Below are 15,195 nucleotides of genomic sequence, written 5' to 3'. Positions count from 1 at the left end.
CTGATTCCAACGTGGAGGACTTGAGACCCGTGAAGAAGAAAATGCTTGGGTTGTCCGAAATCATATTCTGTTTATAGTCGTATATAGCTATCTATTTTGTTTCCATCAAATACTTGAGACCGAATCGTACATTTGTCTAGTTTAATAAAACTCGATCTCATCCGAGCCAAAATCTTGAATTATTTTAATCTAAAATGGAAGCCAAACTTTTAAGAATATTGCTCTACCGAAAGTTATCTTCACCGCATAATTCCATCATAAGTGAGCTAACTCAAACTGAGTCCGGAGATATAGCTCTAAAACTGGTTTGTCCAGATAGAATAGTTTAGCATGGACGAAGAGAATGTCGCAACTCTGTCCTCTAAGCTCCAAATGAAAATTAATAACGTCTTATAGTCTTTTCAGTCAAAAATTTACATTTATTATACAGTTATTTTCTTACTCGGGGCTTTTCATTCCATTTTATTAAAGAAAGATCACTTTGATATAATCGGCAATATCCTCAAAGCGGTTAACCTGTTTTATAGGGTAAAGCAGTGTTATTAGATAATTTTTTAAGGATAATAAAACAACTTACTTCCTGTTGGCTATCGCTCGAGTTTTCCTGAAAGTTCAAAGAACACAATAGAAAATTGTTTTTGGCCAAAATCATTATTACTCACACTGCACGTCTCACTTGAGTCGTCCTTCAAGTTAAGCATATAAAATCGGAACGGCAGTTGATCCTTAGTACGCTTCCGCTTCAAAACTTCAACTAGATCATAAGCCACCACGTCCGAGAAACCCACACATTGCTTCAACCTAACCTCATTTAGTTTGCTGCATCTGCTCACGATGTATATTACGTAGTCGAAGCAGTAGTAAAACCGTGATAAATATAAATACTCCAAGTTCGCAAGCTGTCCAATAATTAGAGGGAAATTCAGTGGTACGCAGAGACCATCTCGTCCAATTTTCTTCGCAATGATACTGAGGTGCGTTAGCTGTTGCAGATGCGGCAAGTAATTGAGATTTCGGCACAAAACTTCAGCTTCGAGTGTGAGCTTCGTGATGCTGATACGCGCGGCGAGTGTGCGAAAGAAACGTTGTATCAAACGTGTCTCGGGTTCGTCAGCACATGTGCAGCGCGGAGGTGGAATTTGGAAGTTCGGATCTTGTACCGGTAGCAGTTCGTTTTGTATACAAGCAGCACAGGGATTCGTGTTGAAATTTCGCACTTCTATATCCTTTAATGATTGAAGAGTTTGTAATGTCGTAATTGTATGCTCCAGCCGCCAGTCGAGTTTGAGTGTAACAAGCGTTTCACAGCGCAACCACATGAGGTTCGTGAGGTGCATAGCGACATCGGTGAACGTGCTGTGTCGTATGTCAAGCGAGCTTAGTGATAACGAGTTCAGTATGTCTACTAAATAGTAGTGGCTTAAATTTTCGCAGCCACTCAGTTGGAGCTCCTTAACGCTGCTGAGCTCGGCGATATGTTTGCCTAAAATAAGAAGTTGAATTAGAAACAAAAGTGAGTTTAAGAAGCTTGAAATATTTTGAAGACAGAACGAACTTTTTAGTTTGGTTTTGTGTTAAAATAAATTAGACTGGACTATCCTATAGGATATGTTCCAGAGGACTGAACTCTATTGGTTAATAAAGTTCAGAGCACTTTCCGAAAAAAGGAGCAGTCTACTGTTTTCAGAACTTCCTACGAAATACGAAGGAGAGAATATAGTGACATACCTGTAACTTTTGAGTTCCTTATAATGGAGAGACTTTCCAAACGTGTTAGATTAGCTAGGAACTCCACGTCCTCATCGCACAAAATTGTGCCATCTACAGAGAACCTTGTGATATTTCGGAAAACGTTGCTGTCTTCAAAACGGAATATTCTAAGCATCTCCATGCCTAAAGGATTCTCGAGCGAAGCATCCGTTAAGTTTACCATTCTGACATGTGGAAAAAGTATCGATATACTTTGCCATAGACAAAATGCATTCGCACCCGATAAATCCAAGTCACTTATATTATTGTATTGTTTATTTCTCGGAAACTCATCCTCGGCAATAATGCAATTTAGCAATTTTAAACGTTTCAGGTTTGGAAAATCTTCAAGTATCGTATCAAAGTTGAGCGCACGATTATTGAGCACCATTTTTGTAGCGTTTGCGCAGCGCAGCTCGTTGAAAAAGTCTTTTCTTTCAGATGTGATCTCCAAGTAAGCATCATAGATGTCATTGTGCACAATTTTCGCTCTGCGGCAAGCGATTATTTTTAGATGTCGCTCTTCTTCGATGGCAGCGTTTTCAAAATCTTCACAAACGCTAGCGAATCGCTGTGAAACTGGTTGGTTTATGAGCCTTTTGTAGATCTCGAAAAGTACGTAAATGCTCAGCTGTACATTTGGTGGTGGATAGGGTATGATGAGGCTGAAAGCAGAAAAGGAGGCGAGTTATAAAGTGACTTCAATAAAAGAGTTAAATAATCCTTAGGAGACAAGATCTTGAGAATCGGAACTAGGGTTTCAAAATGTTGTCGTAAATATGTTTCGTTGAAAATGGGAGACCAACCCGAACACCGACCTTCTCTGTCATAAGTTTGGTTTGAAATGTAGGCAGAAGATTTCGTATATCTGTTGCATATTTCGGAACTTTGTTGTGGTAGCCTATGTATTTGGATACAACTTTAGAAAGTTTCGAAATACTTTTCCTAAATGGTTTTAATCAGACTACTAGAGCAGCGTTCTTAAGTAGTAAGCTGTTTCGAAAGTATGATTCGGCACTTAAGGATCGATAATGTAATCTTTAAAACCAGTTTACAGAGTTCCAAAAGCTTTTACTCCAAGGAAAACGGCTCTCATTTTGGGAGCCGGGTGTAAGAACCTCAAAGTGAAATAGTTCGGACCTTTGGCATAAGTTCCTTTTCAGGTTTAAACTCTGAGTTTTTTGAGTTCGAAATAGGTATGTGTATTTTCTAGCCACTCACAGTTGAAAAATCATATACTCACTCGTTTCTGTAGCTGGTCATCGGATGTTTGCACTCGAAGAATAGAATCAAGCTCAATGCGGATTCAGCTTTTGCATATTGCGGATCCTTGGGTGAATTAAAAAAAAAAAAGATTTTTATTAAAACTAATATGTACTTTTGTAATATTTCGTGTTTTACCTCCTGTATACTTTCCGTAATGCCAACACAGCCACACATTTCCAGATTAAGGCGCGCCCTCAGTGGTTCGTCTTTATCGCGCTCGCGCAAGAACTCGGCAGCGCTAAATATGAAAGCCTTCGTGACGCCATTACAATAATCCAACGTTAGTTTGGACAAGTTTTTACAACTTCTTATCAAGTCTAGCAAATCAACGTCCGTAACATCGTTGACGTGCTCCAGATAGACCGTGTCCAAGTTCTGTAGTTTATGTAATCTGTTTAAATGCGAGCCGCTTTCATGCCTAATATGAAATGACAGTTTTCGGTCAGCCAACTTACTTAAATGGCTGATATCAAACACGGCAAGCATGCCACCTAAAGTGACAGCTTTAATGTGTTTACAATCGGACAGCGCCAATAACAGCGCTTCATAGCTCTGTGTGGTTCCTTTAGCGCCGGTTACTTGTGTGTTCCGACTGTCAAAGTCTTCAACTGTTAGACTTTTCAACGCCTTTAGTTTGCCGAGCAATTTTCGCCAATCCGCTTTCGGTTGCCAGCTGAGTTTGAGCGTTTCCAGCATCGGAAAGTCATAGTTCATGAAGTGTTCCTCATAGTCGATTGGACAGCCTGATATATCTAGGATTTTCAGCGTGCATGAGCTGAAGCTATACTTTATTTCATGCAAGTTTGTGCAATTCTTAAGGTAGAGCGTTGTAGGAGTAAGTTTGAAGTTAATGAATGCTGGAAGAAGAAGCATACGGTAAAGTTTAAGCACTTGTAAATATTTATCTGTGTCGACTTAGGTTTTAGTTACTTTTTGTGACTCAATCAAGACTCGATGTTGTGCTTGAAATTAAACAACCCTTTCTGTTCTGGACTTTCGAATAATAATAAAATTAAGATGAGCGATATCTTGAATGTATTATAAAGGATCAGTATACTTTACTCGGCCACGCTTAAGTCGACGTAAGCTAATTTAATACATTATATGTATATGAATATAAGAGCGTGATCCGATGAGTATTTAGCTTCACCGCCCGATGATGCGACTATCGCCTAACAAATTTACTGTGATGTAGACAGCTAATATGAAAAAAGTCTACAATTGAAGATAACGTGACAAAAATCCACGATCTTCTATTACCCACCGGTCTATTGCTTAAGATAACTGAGACACTAGAGTTCTTAGAGAACACTTTGGGTAATGAGAATGCACTATGTACGGATATTACCGCGTTGGTTAGTCCGGACAACGGGCCTAACTATGATATCACTTCAGAACTGTGATTGATGCTGCTTATGCGAGGACGTCTCTGCGTTGCTTCACAACCGACGAAGAAATATATTGCTTTGAAAAAGGTCAGTAGCAGTTTAATCACCCGGAAATGCCACCGTGTTCGGGTTTACAAAGTTTGATTTTCATGGATAAGAGGACAAACGGGTCATAGACCTCCTCTATGTCAAATTATTATGGTGATTTGACATCGAGTTAAGTTTTACTATACCCTGAACATGTTATATTAATTTTGCCACGAAGTTTAAGGGCCAATAATGTATAACCATATATAAATGATGGGTGAGTTAGCTGATTCGATTAATCTGAAACTTTTCACATGTTCTTTTGTCCCCAAGAAACTGCTCATTTGTCGGAATATCCGATATCGCTTAGCAAGCCTTAGCAAATATGTATCTTAAAACAAACTGAACTGAACTTGCTTGTGCTTGTATGGAAAACTTTTTCATATAAAATTTTAATTTTAAGTACTTTTGCAACTAATTTAATTTAGTCAATTAATTTTTACAATTACTAATTAATTAATTAATTTTTTTAATTAATTTTATTTTTTTCACGAATTCGTTTTTAATTTTTAATAAAAATTTTGCAACACTTTCTACAATTAATTTAAAATTGATTAAATAAATCAAACTAATTTCATTTTATTAAAATTTATTACTTAAAATAAACAAATTTCATTAAAATTTTCTGTATGATTTAAATTATAAAGTGAATACCAAAATTTTCAGAAAAATATTAAAATTAATTTTAATTAATTTAATTAAAATCAAAATTTTCTATGAAATTTAAATTATAAATTTATTTTAAATTTTTTTTGGATACAAATTTTAAGTTTACTGAAATTAGTATATTTAATTAAACAATTTTATGTAATTAAATAATTTAACTAATTATTATTTAATTTTTTTTCTAATTCAAATTTAATTTGTAATATAAATTTTGCAGGAAATTTTTATTTAATTAAAATTGATCAAATAAATTATACTAAATTCATTTTAGCTAAATTATTTTACTAAACTTGATTAATTAAATTAAACTGATTTTATGAAAATTAAAATATTTTACATAATTTTAATTATAAAGTAAATATATGTACATATATGAAATTCTTCATAAAAATTTTAAAACTAATTTTAATTAATTTTTTTTATATTAATTAATTAAATAAAATTAAAATTTTGTATAAAAAAATTATAATTAATTTAAAATTAATTCATTAATTTTTTTAATTAAATTTTTTTATTTAAAATTAATTCATTAATTTTTTTAATTAAATTTTAATTAATTTGTAGTTTAAACTTGCAAAAAGTAATTTAAAATTAATTAATTAATTTTTTTAATAAAAATTTTTCTATTTAATTAATTTGCAGTTTAAACTTGCAAAAAGTAGTTTAAACTACAAATTAATTAAATAGAAAAATTAAATTAAAAAAAATTAATTAATTAATTTTAAATTAAAATTAATTATAAATTTTTTATAAAATATTTTTATTTTAATTAATTCATTTCAAACTTATTTTAGTTTTTTACAATTTTTTTTTTTATTTAAGTTTTGTAGAAAATTTTGTTTTAATTAAAATAGATTAAGTAAGTTAAATTAATTTCATTTTAGTTTAATTTTTGTACAAATTATATGTGAATTAGTGAAAAAATGCAATTAATAAAATAAATTAAATTAATCAATTTAATTTAAATTAATTACTTTAAATTTCAATTAATTATATTTTTTACATAGAATTTAAATTTTAAATTAATTAATTAATTAATCAAACTAGTTTTAATTTCTTCATTAAAAAATTTAGTTTTAAATGAATTATTTATATTTTTTTCAATATTTTCATCCCATAAAATTATTATATATTTTTATGGGTTGCAAATATTAAAAAAAATATTCATTATTCCACATTCAATTAAAAAAAAAAATTTTGCGCTTGAATATTTTCGCTAAGCACATTCTTTCAACAACAAATATGTACCGGCATTTTTGCCGCCAATAATTATCAACAAATTAATGCAGCAGCAATAAACAATTAAAGCGCTTAGTGTAAACAAATAATCCAAATAAGTAATAACAACAGCGATAGTAAGCTCCTTACAATTAACGCAGCGATAATAAAAAAGTCACCGAAAGCAATAAAACTTGTAAACGCAATTAAAATAAACACACTGAATGAATTAAATTTGTTGTTATTGTTATTTTTATACACCTCAAACCTAACTATATGCATTAATGAAACTAGTTTTTGTTTTTTGTTTTTTAATTGCAATGATGCCGTTAGCATTATATATATGTATGTACCATATATACTATACATTGCCTAGGCTTCGTTGCGCTTTCGCACTTCACATTCATAACAATTTCCTACCAATTTTCTCATTATACGATACATCCAAATATGTTGCATAAGCAAAATGTGTCGTTATCACATCAATATCACTTTGTTCTAGATCACAGTTGCTTAAAATAATAGTTTCCGTCTCATCGCCATCGCTGGAATTCAAAGCGCTTTTCACTAAAATCGGTTTATTTTCACTTGCACAGCGACGCTCCATACTCGTTAAAACAACTGTAAATATGGTAGTACTAGCTGAATAAAAAACCGAGCATTGCAATCCGTTAAGTTTAAGAGCTCGTTAGCGACTAAGAAATTAAACGCTGTGCTGTGTAAAATATTCTAAAACTGAGCTAGAGTCTAGCGCTAAGAGCTTTAAATGAGTTCTTTAACATGAACGCGATTTCAGTGAGAGCTTAGCAAAAGTAAGTTATAATAGAAAATGCTGTGAATAAAGTTGTTTGCTTTTGTTTGGCGAACTCTCTTTCTCCGATTCCGTTTGTCTCGCTCTCTTTTTATACCCTGAACAGGGTATAACAAGTTTGCCGCGAAGCCTGTAATACCCAGGAAGAAAGTGGTCTCCTACACTGTAAAATATATATTACATTACAACCTCGGTATAAATTATTCAGATTGGATCACTATAGCATATAGCTGTCATGCAAACAGACCGACCCAAATGAAGTTCTTGTAGCGAAGAAAATATAGCAGTCATAGCTGAGAGTATACATGAACACCGTTTAGAGCCGATTCCGCGCCGTTCGCAGCAACTTGGACTGACGTGAAAAGCTCCAAGAACATCCGACGATTCCGAGCCAAATTACATATGCCCAGCGATGAGGCTCATTTCTGGCTGAATGGGTATGCAAGTAAGCAAAATTTCTGCATTTGTGACGAAGAACGACCGAATTCAAGAGCTGCCCTTTCATCTAGAAAAAATCAACGGTTTGGTGTGATTTGTAGGTCGTTGCAATCATCGGTCCATATTTCTTCAAAAATGAGAACGTAACTGTTAATGATGGCTGTTAGCGAGAGAACACTTCGCTGAGCGATCGATTGGCTACTTAGAGGATGTGATACCACACCGTTAGACTTTTTCCTGTGGGGTTATGTAAAGTCTAAAGTCAATGCGGACAATCCCGCTTCGATTCAAGACGTAGAGCTAAACAACACACGTCATTCGCCAGTTACCAGTCGAAATGCTCGAACCACCGAAAATTGAACTCAACGCGTGGACCTTCTGAGACGTAGCCGCGGTCAACATTCGAAAGGGATAATCTTTAAAAAAATGAATGTTAAAGAATGGTCTTTCGAATGATAATAACCATTCCCCATTAAATTTGAAGTTTCTGTGTTTCTTCATTAAAAAAAAGAGAAGGTCGAAATGGATCACCCTTTATTACGTTTTCTCCTGTTTCTTTGTTGCTAAGCGAGCGCTTACAAATACACTGGCTAGAACCTGAAGCATTATTAGGTAAATAATTAGTGGTAGGTTTTTTGAGTTCTTTTATATTCTTATATTTTTGTTTTATACAGACCTTCGATAATTATTTTAGCCGATAATATAATATTTATACAAAGCCCAAAAACAGTCACACACAGTCAAATCTGGTGACTTCGGTTTGGAAATAAATATCTTGTGGGGTCAATACTAGTAGATGACGTAGCCTACTTAGATCAATCTGACGTTGACGATCGATTTTACTGCAATCCGTCGTCGAAACGGTTCAATAATTCGAGTCCTTTGACCGTTTTGCCCTTCTCCATATAGATCTAATCTTATGAATCTTAGAAAACGGTAGTGATCAGCTTTCCTGCGTATAGCACTAACTTTGTTTCTTTGTTTCGAATGTTCCTTGGTCTCTGATATGTATTAGTTACTCCGATTCGTCTTGAATTTTTCTAACAGCCGTCTACGAGAATGCAGCCAAAATTTCTCTATAACGGTGAGTCTAAATATTTACCGGACCACCCTCTTATCTTCTTTTCCCACGGCCAAGAACTACTAAATTTTTGTTATAATTTATAATTAAAAACATGGTAAAAAAATATGAATAGGATTGCCATTTAATATCACAAAATAATTTTCTTTCTCCCTGTTTACTTTTCGTATAAGAATTGGGGCTCTTCGCACTGCGAGAACATCTTAAAATAATTTTTCAGTGTTGCCACTTGTGTTTAAAAATACTTATTTACATTTCTTAACGTACGTATCGCCCAGCTTCTGGTAATATTTTCTCTTCCAGCCAGTTATCATTTTTCTCATCGTAAACTTCCACAGTGTCCCTAAGGATGCCCTCACCGTAGCCACCGACCGCCCAAAGTGTCTCATTCATAGACAGTCCACAAATACTACCACGCGCCACATTCAAGGAGCATATCTGTAGAGAAGCGTTATAAAATTTGAAAAAGTCCTGTATTACAAAACGCACCGTCGTCCATTTATTAGCCGATAAATTATAACGTTCGACTGTCCGCATTGCGCCGTTGAACCAACCGCCGATCACATAAATATGCCCATTGTGTACAGCTACCTAAAGTCTCGTATTAAAAATGTTATATATTTTTTGTGTTCTTTGGACTCACTCCAGGCCAACCGCGTGCCTCATTCATTTCCGCACACTGTGTCCAAATGTTTTTTGCTGGATCATACCGTTCAACTAACCGTAAATGCGCTCGATTAAAGCCACCGATCACATAAAGTTTGCCATCCAAAACTGCAGCAGCTGTGGAGGCTCGACGTACAGACATATTAGCCATATTCTGCCAGCGTCCGGCAACCGTATCGAACCTAGAAAAAAAAATTGTAGTAAAGGGGATGCAGAGCGATGGAAAAATAGAGTAGAGTTGAGACGTTCCTCGCTTTTCAGCATTCCTTAAATTTTTTGGTGTTAGTCTTAGTATCTTTAATTTATATGCGTACTCGAACCGCATAAATAATATATGTATCAAAAAGACCAGAACGACGAGAGAATTGAACACCGGTTGTCTCTCTCAACTTGAGCAAAAATTGAGACGTCTTGGTACGTGTACCTGACTTCGCTTGACTCTTATGGTAGTGCGAGCTCACTGGAACCTTTGGTCGCTTAAATCGGGCACAAAATAAATAAGCCCTTATCATGGAAAACACTTACACTTCCACGGTGTTCAGAGCTTGGTATTTTTCATCCTGTCCACCGATGACGTATATTTTGCCGTCCAACAGCGCAACACTCATGTAAACTCGACGCTGTTGCATCGATGGCATTGGCTCCCAAGCTTGTGTATGCAAATTATAGCGATTTACATGATTGATCGGCTTGGTATTACGACCCAAGCCGCCAATACAGATGATGCTGTTCTCCAATTGGACTATGGCAAAGTTACTGCGTTCCAATTTTATATCGGTCCACTTCTGCCATTCATTAAGAGCTTTGCTATAGCGCAGTACGCATTTGTCCGCGAACCTGTGCTGTATTGTGAAGATTAATTTTGTAATTATTCCTACATTCTTGATAAATCTATATTTACTCACATCTCCACGTGTTTGCACCACGATCCAGTACGTCTCGTCTTCGGTTCGTAGCACTTTGCGCGGTTTCGTGTAGCGCAGTGATATTGTACCACGTGCGCAAGGCCGTAGCAGCCACTCCACAGCCTTGTTCACCAGGAGCTCACAACCAGGTAGGCTGTTGATATGCGAATATATAAAGTCGACATCAAGTTGTGTCAGCCGTAAACAAGCGACCAAATCGGGTAAGTGACACCTCCGTGCCTCCTCGTCATATTTGTACCAACGCCGGATGGCCCAGAAGACATCCGCCTCAGCGCTCACATTCAATTCGTCATGCTCCACTAAACGCAGCAAGTGTTCGACGTCGAAATCAAAGAATTCTGGACTTTTGCACACCTGAAAACAGTTGTTGGAATGGGAGTGTGTAGTAAACTTCGTAAAAATCGGTTCAGTATGTACTAACCTGCATGAAATTTTTGATTTCATAATCTGTAACTCGTTGTCGTAAAATGTTGCATTGTTCCTCGCTTTCAAGTAGATCCGCTCTAGCCAAGCTGTAATCTGTAGAAGGTGCTGTAATTAAAGTGATTTCTGCTTCTTGTAGACTTTCTTGGCTATATATAATTGGAGATGTTCTTAAGTCCAGCAAGCTTTGCGTTCCGTCACAGTATATGCCCGATGTTGCAGAGTCCGTAGGAGGCGATGGCATAAAGTTATTCAAAGATTCTTCCGAGCTTGCTACTGTTGTTGTACTAGCCGCATCCGAGGAACATGAGTGCGTAAGTAAACGTGGAGACATAGACACAGGACTGTGACTGGAGCATTCACTGAATGGACTGCTCATAATTTGTGATGTTGGTTCAGTGAAAGTTTAAAGGAACCGAACTTTTGAAATATCCTCGAAAAAATCTAGAAAAAATATAAGTTTAGAGAGCTTGATATATAGGATAGTTGGTAAGCTTTACAAACAGATGGTCTGAAATCAAAATTGAGAGAGGAAAAAACTTTTCCTTAAATTTCGCTGCCTCAATTTGAAAAGGAATACCTACGGAGCTCAGGAGGTATAATTTTTTCTCACCACTGCTGTTCCAAGTACTCTCACAGATAAAATCTTTCATATGTATAATATTTCACATACTTCCATACATGATAACTAACTACTCGCATTGATGTAGTCTAATTATTGTAGTCTAAATATATTCTCTCTCCAGAGATATGTTAATGGAGAATTTCGACCTTCAATTTAGTGGGAATTTCTGATCTAAACTTAACCGCCAACGTTTGATAGTGGAATATATTCACCTAAATTCCTATTCGCCGAAGTGTAGGAATGATTTCTGGGTCAAAGAGATACGATATTTGACTCACAAGTAGCTGTTTGAAGCTCTAAGCTGGCACTAGCGAGCTATAGTGTAGTTTGATAGAGCTACTTATTCATATTACATAAGTTAATGAAATTATTAGAAACAGATCAAACCTATAAGGAGTCACTTTAGTCCATCCCATGACAACTACTTACATTTAAAATTATATAGTTCCCGCCTCTTTGGAGTTAACATACGTATAAATTGCTTCTTTTGAGAAAAATCTAAATTTAGATAAGAACGCTCAAAACGTTTTTGCCGTTAGTCAATCACAATACGTTCGCCAATCGCGGAATCTTCAACTATATGCAGCAGCTCAGTCTTCACTTTACAGCGTTTGCAGCTTGAGGGGATTTTTTCAGACCGGTTTGTGTTGTTGTAATTTACATCACAATGCCTTAGCACTGCAATGCTTTATTACTTTTTAATTTAATCGTGACATTATAATAGTTTAATAATTACTTACAGCTCAAAGCGTACACAACTTGACGGCTTAACATGCGAACTCTTACTAACAAGTATTGTAGACACAATTTTCGCTTAAATGAAATGCTGGGTTTGTGTTTTTCTAGGTAATTCATAATGAGCTCTCTGGTTTGCTATGGTAATGAAGGGTGTATGATACGGGTTTTAAATTTTACAGTTAAGTTTTATTTTATAGAATACATATTTAGGCTCATATGCATATTTTTAATTTTATTATGTTTGTTTCGAAAATTCCAAAACGTTCCTTAGCCACATAATTCTACAGAGGGTTACAGAAATTATATTTTTACTTTCATGCGGCATGTTTCGAAAATTCCACAATGTTCCACATACCCATATACTCTTGTTGTAAACAAAAATTCGTTTAATTTCTTTCTTTTTTAGCCACTATTTCCGTATTAACTTTTATATGCATATTTATTACTTTAATACGTTTGATTGTATTGAGGCATACTATTTTTTGCTAAGGTAATAAAGGGTGCTCGATTTAGATTTTAAATTTTAAAGTTAAGGATTATTCTATATAAATCAAATGTGCTCTCATATCCATATTATCTATTTTATTGCGTTTGTTTCGAAAATTCCGAAACGTTCCTTAGCCACAAAATTTTGCAAAAAGTTATCAAATTTATATGATTATTTTTTTGCAGTGTGTTTCGAAAATTCCACATTGTACCACAAAACCATATACGCTTATTATAAAATTCATATCATTTTATTATATTGTAGTCTCCGCTTCAATATTAACTCTCATATGCATATTTAATACTTTATTACGTTTGTAATTAGAACTCTTTTTTGCTAAGGTAATAAAGGGTGTTAATTTCAAGTTTTACATTTTGAGGTTCGCTGTAGATTTATTTAAAGGTTTCGGATGTTGTTGACCAGCAATAGACATATACAAGTATAAACTCGTCTTGTATTCTTATTATAAGTCCAATTCGGTTTAGAACTTTACACTAATTACTATCTTGGCCTATCTCCAACTCTAAATATACCCTTCTTTTACCTATCGGTCTATAACCTTCCTCCCTAACGCACTCTCTTCTCTATGTACATATATACCTATCACTTGAATATCTCTATTTTCTGCTCTCTTTCCTTTTCTCTTTCTTTCTCTGATTCAACCATATTCCATGCATATCCCTTTATTTTTCGATCTCTTTTTCTTTCTCTCTCACTGCAAAGTTTGCACAAAGGTGCACACTCTGACTGATCTTATTGGGTGAAGTTAGTATGAACAGAAGGGGGACTGAAGTGACCAAGAGTATAAAGATCAGTTCGTTTCGGTATCCGTTCGATATGGCAATGTTCGCTTGCTTTCATTTGGCTTAATAAAAAAATATTTTTTAACCCTCCAATAAAAGAGGGTATTATCAGTGTGATATCAAGGCATTCTAACATCTTTTGGTGCCACCAACAAAATATCTAAAGGAAAACAAAGCCGTCTGCTTATCTAAGTCGTCCCCTCATGCGAGAAAGCAGAGCAGAGTAAAGTAATAAAACAACAGCAACACAATAAATTCTAATATATGCGCTTGGACCCACCCACTTTTCTTACTATCTGCCTATATGTAGGTGCTTGCCTATAGGAGTCTCACCAAGTGCGGGCGTCTCATAAATAAATATTTACATTTACTTGTTAGAGCTTCGACTTTGGCGCAAATAAATGCATTTATTGTGTTTTACAAGCCCATAAAGCATTGAGCGCATTTAAGCCATTAGCGTGTGTGTAACCAACCAGTCGAGACAGGTGAGCAGAAATAACGTGGTAGGGAAATGATAAAAGCTCTGCTGGAACTTTAGTATATAGCGGCATTTGTGGATGGGAGTAGGAATCAGTCTAAAAGTGGAAGCTGTGCTCCCACAACAGTTTTTTAATGTAATTTTACACGATAACCTACTAGCTTTGTTTTTGGTAGTTTTGTGGAGTCATCGTCAAGACCTACCAAATGCCTAAGTGAGTGGACTGTCAGAAGTTCACTCCTCAAAGCACTGTTCTCTGTTATTCCATTTAAGCTGGATTTCTAAGCTTCTGATTTGTTGAAAGCTTATGTGTTGTGAAGAAAGGATTAGGCTAAGAGTAAAAGGGGCAGAAACTGTCAAGTAATCAGCCAGTAATGAAAATTATTACAGGAAAGTTATCTATCAGAAGGAGAAATCGAAATAGACAACTTTCTCTGAGGTTCTAAGTAGATTAGGTTAGATTAAGTAAATAGGCTGATTATTGGTGAGACCACGAATAATACCAATTGTACTGTTAAAGGCGCTTGTCCGTTGTGAGATGCCTAGAACTCTTAGGTATGGATCAAAAAGACCGTCAGAAAACGGATAATGTCAGTAGTGAACCATTTCGCTTTGCCACCTTCGAATTATTCCTAGGAGTAGTCCTTTTAGAAAATTTTGGTACTGCAAGGATTTTGAATGAAGAGACAAGAGCCTAGACATTCTCGGAAAGGATATCTTCCCTTATAATATTATATTTAACATTATTTGAAGGGGAGAATCATGTTGGACTAAATCATTTAATAAGTTTTGTATTTATTTATAATTTTTTTCTTTCAAGGTGAAAATTTGTCTACAATTCTCAACTGGCCAATGAAATATGTCTATATAGTCTCTCTAATGTCCTGTCAACATATTTTATTTTAAGAAGAATGAAATAAGTAACTCTGATTTTCTAGAAAGGCTTAGACAGTGATGACTTCCGACCTTATTAAAGAATGTCAGTGTAATCAAATTCCTACTGACATCTTTTGCTAAGTGCTCCATCGCCACCTTGCGGTTGCCACACTAGTCAAGACATTTTCAACACCGATGAAATTTCCCTATGCCACAACTTTCTACGCGCCTTCGCGCTTTTTCTTCTTGAGTACAAGTGTTTGGCTGAAGTTGGAAAGCGATTTCCTTGGTCCTTTGCCACAATTGTTTTTGTTTAGATTTTTTGTTCTCATTTTCTTAGTCCTTTTGCTCAGTTAGGCCGTTCGCTGTTCAACGACATCACCATGGGAAAACTTTATCTTTCACCTAACGCGTTGAGTGTGAATAGGCGTCTACTCTTGCTCTGAGTGTAGGAGCGTAAATGAGTATG

General features: G+C 35.2%; 2 protein-coding genes across 4 annotated transcripts; both read right to left on the bottom strand.

Annotated features, from left to right (window-relative positions):
* Positions 1-398: 398 nt before the first annotated feature.
* LOC126758998 (uncharacterized) lies at positions 399-7,084 on the bottom strand. 2 transcript variants are annotated; one of them, XM_050473511.1, is made up of 7 exons: positions 6,795-7,084; positions 3,151-3,872; positions 2,993-3,078; positions 1,729-2,414; positions 663-1,483; positions 578-604; positions 399-516 (listed from the first exon to the last, which is right to left on the bottom strand). In XM_050473511.1, the coding sequence occupies exons 1-7, from the start codon at positions 6,979-6,981 to the stop codon at positions 466-468; spliced, it is 2,580 nt and encodes an 859-aa protein (XP_050329468.1). In that variant the 5' UTR covers positions 6,982-7,084; the 3' UTR covers positions 399-465. The 2 variants fall into 2 exon arrangements, with proteins under 2 accessions (XP_050329468.1, XP_050329469.1); XM_050473512.1 differs by lacking the exon at positions 6,795-7,084 and adding an exon at positions 3,946-4,084.
* A 1,726-nt stretch (positions 7,085-8,810) lies between these two features.
* LOC126759001 (kelch-like protein 17) lies at positions 8,811-12,152 on the bottom strand. 2 transcript variants are annotated; one of them, XM_050473518.1, is made up of 8 exons: positions 12,085-12,152; positions 11,774-12,030; positions 10,718-11,163; positions 10,276-10,650; positions 9,896-10,212; positions 9,348-9,552; positions 9,194-9,295; positions 8,811-9,142 (listed from the first exon to the last, which is right to left on the bottom strand). In XM_050473518.1, exons 3-8 carry the CDS (start codon positions 11,096-11,098, stop codon positions 8,963-8,965), a joined length of 1,560 nt encoding a protein of 519 aa, XP_050329475.1. In that variant the 5' UTR covers positions 11,099-11,163; positions 11,774-12,030; positions 12,085-12,152; the 3' UTR covers positions 8,811-8,962. The 2 variants fall into 2 exon arrangements, with proteins under 2 accessions (XP_050329475.1, XP_050329476.1); XM_050473519.1 differs by lacking the exon at positions 11,774-12,030 and having other exon boundaries at positions 12,085-12,142.
* Between the last annotated feature and the right edge of the window lie 3,043 nt (positions 12,153-15,195).

This window comes from Bactrocera neohumeralis, chromosome 5 (genome assembly GCF_024586455.1).
Source record: "Bactrocera neohumeralis isolate Rockhampton chromosome 5, APGP_CSIRO_Bneo_wtdbg2-racon-allhic-juicebox.fasta_v2, whole genome shotgun sequence".
Taxonomy (NCBI): Eukaryota; Metazoa; Arthropoda; class Insecta; order Diptera; family Tephritidae; genus Bactrocera; species Bactrocera neohumeralis.
Note: the sequence above shows the minus strand (reverse complement) of the source record. Positions and strands in the feature narration are given on the sequence as shown.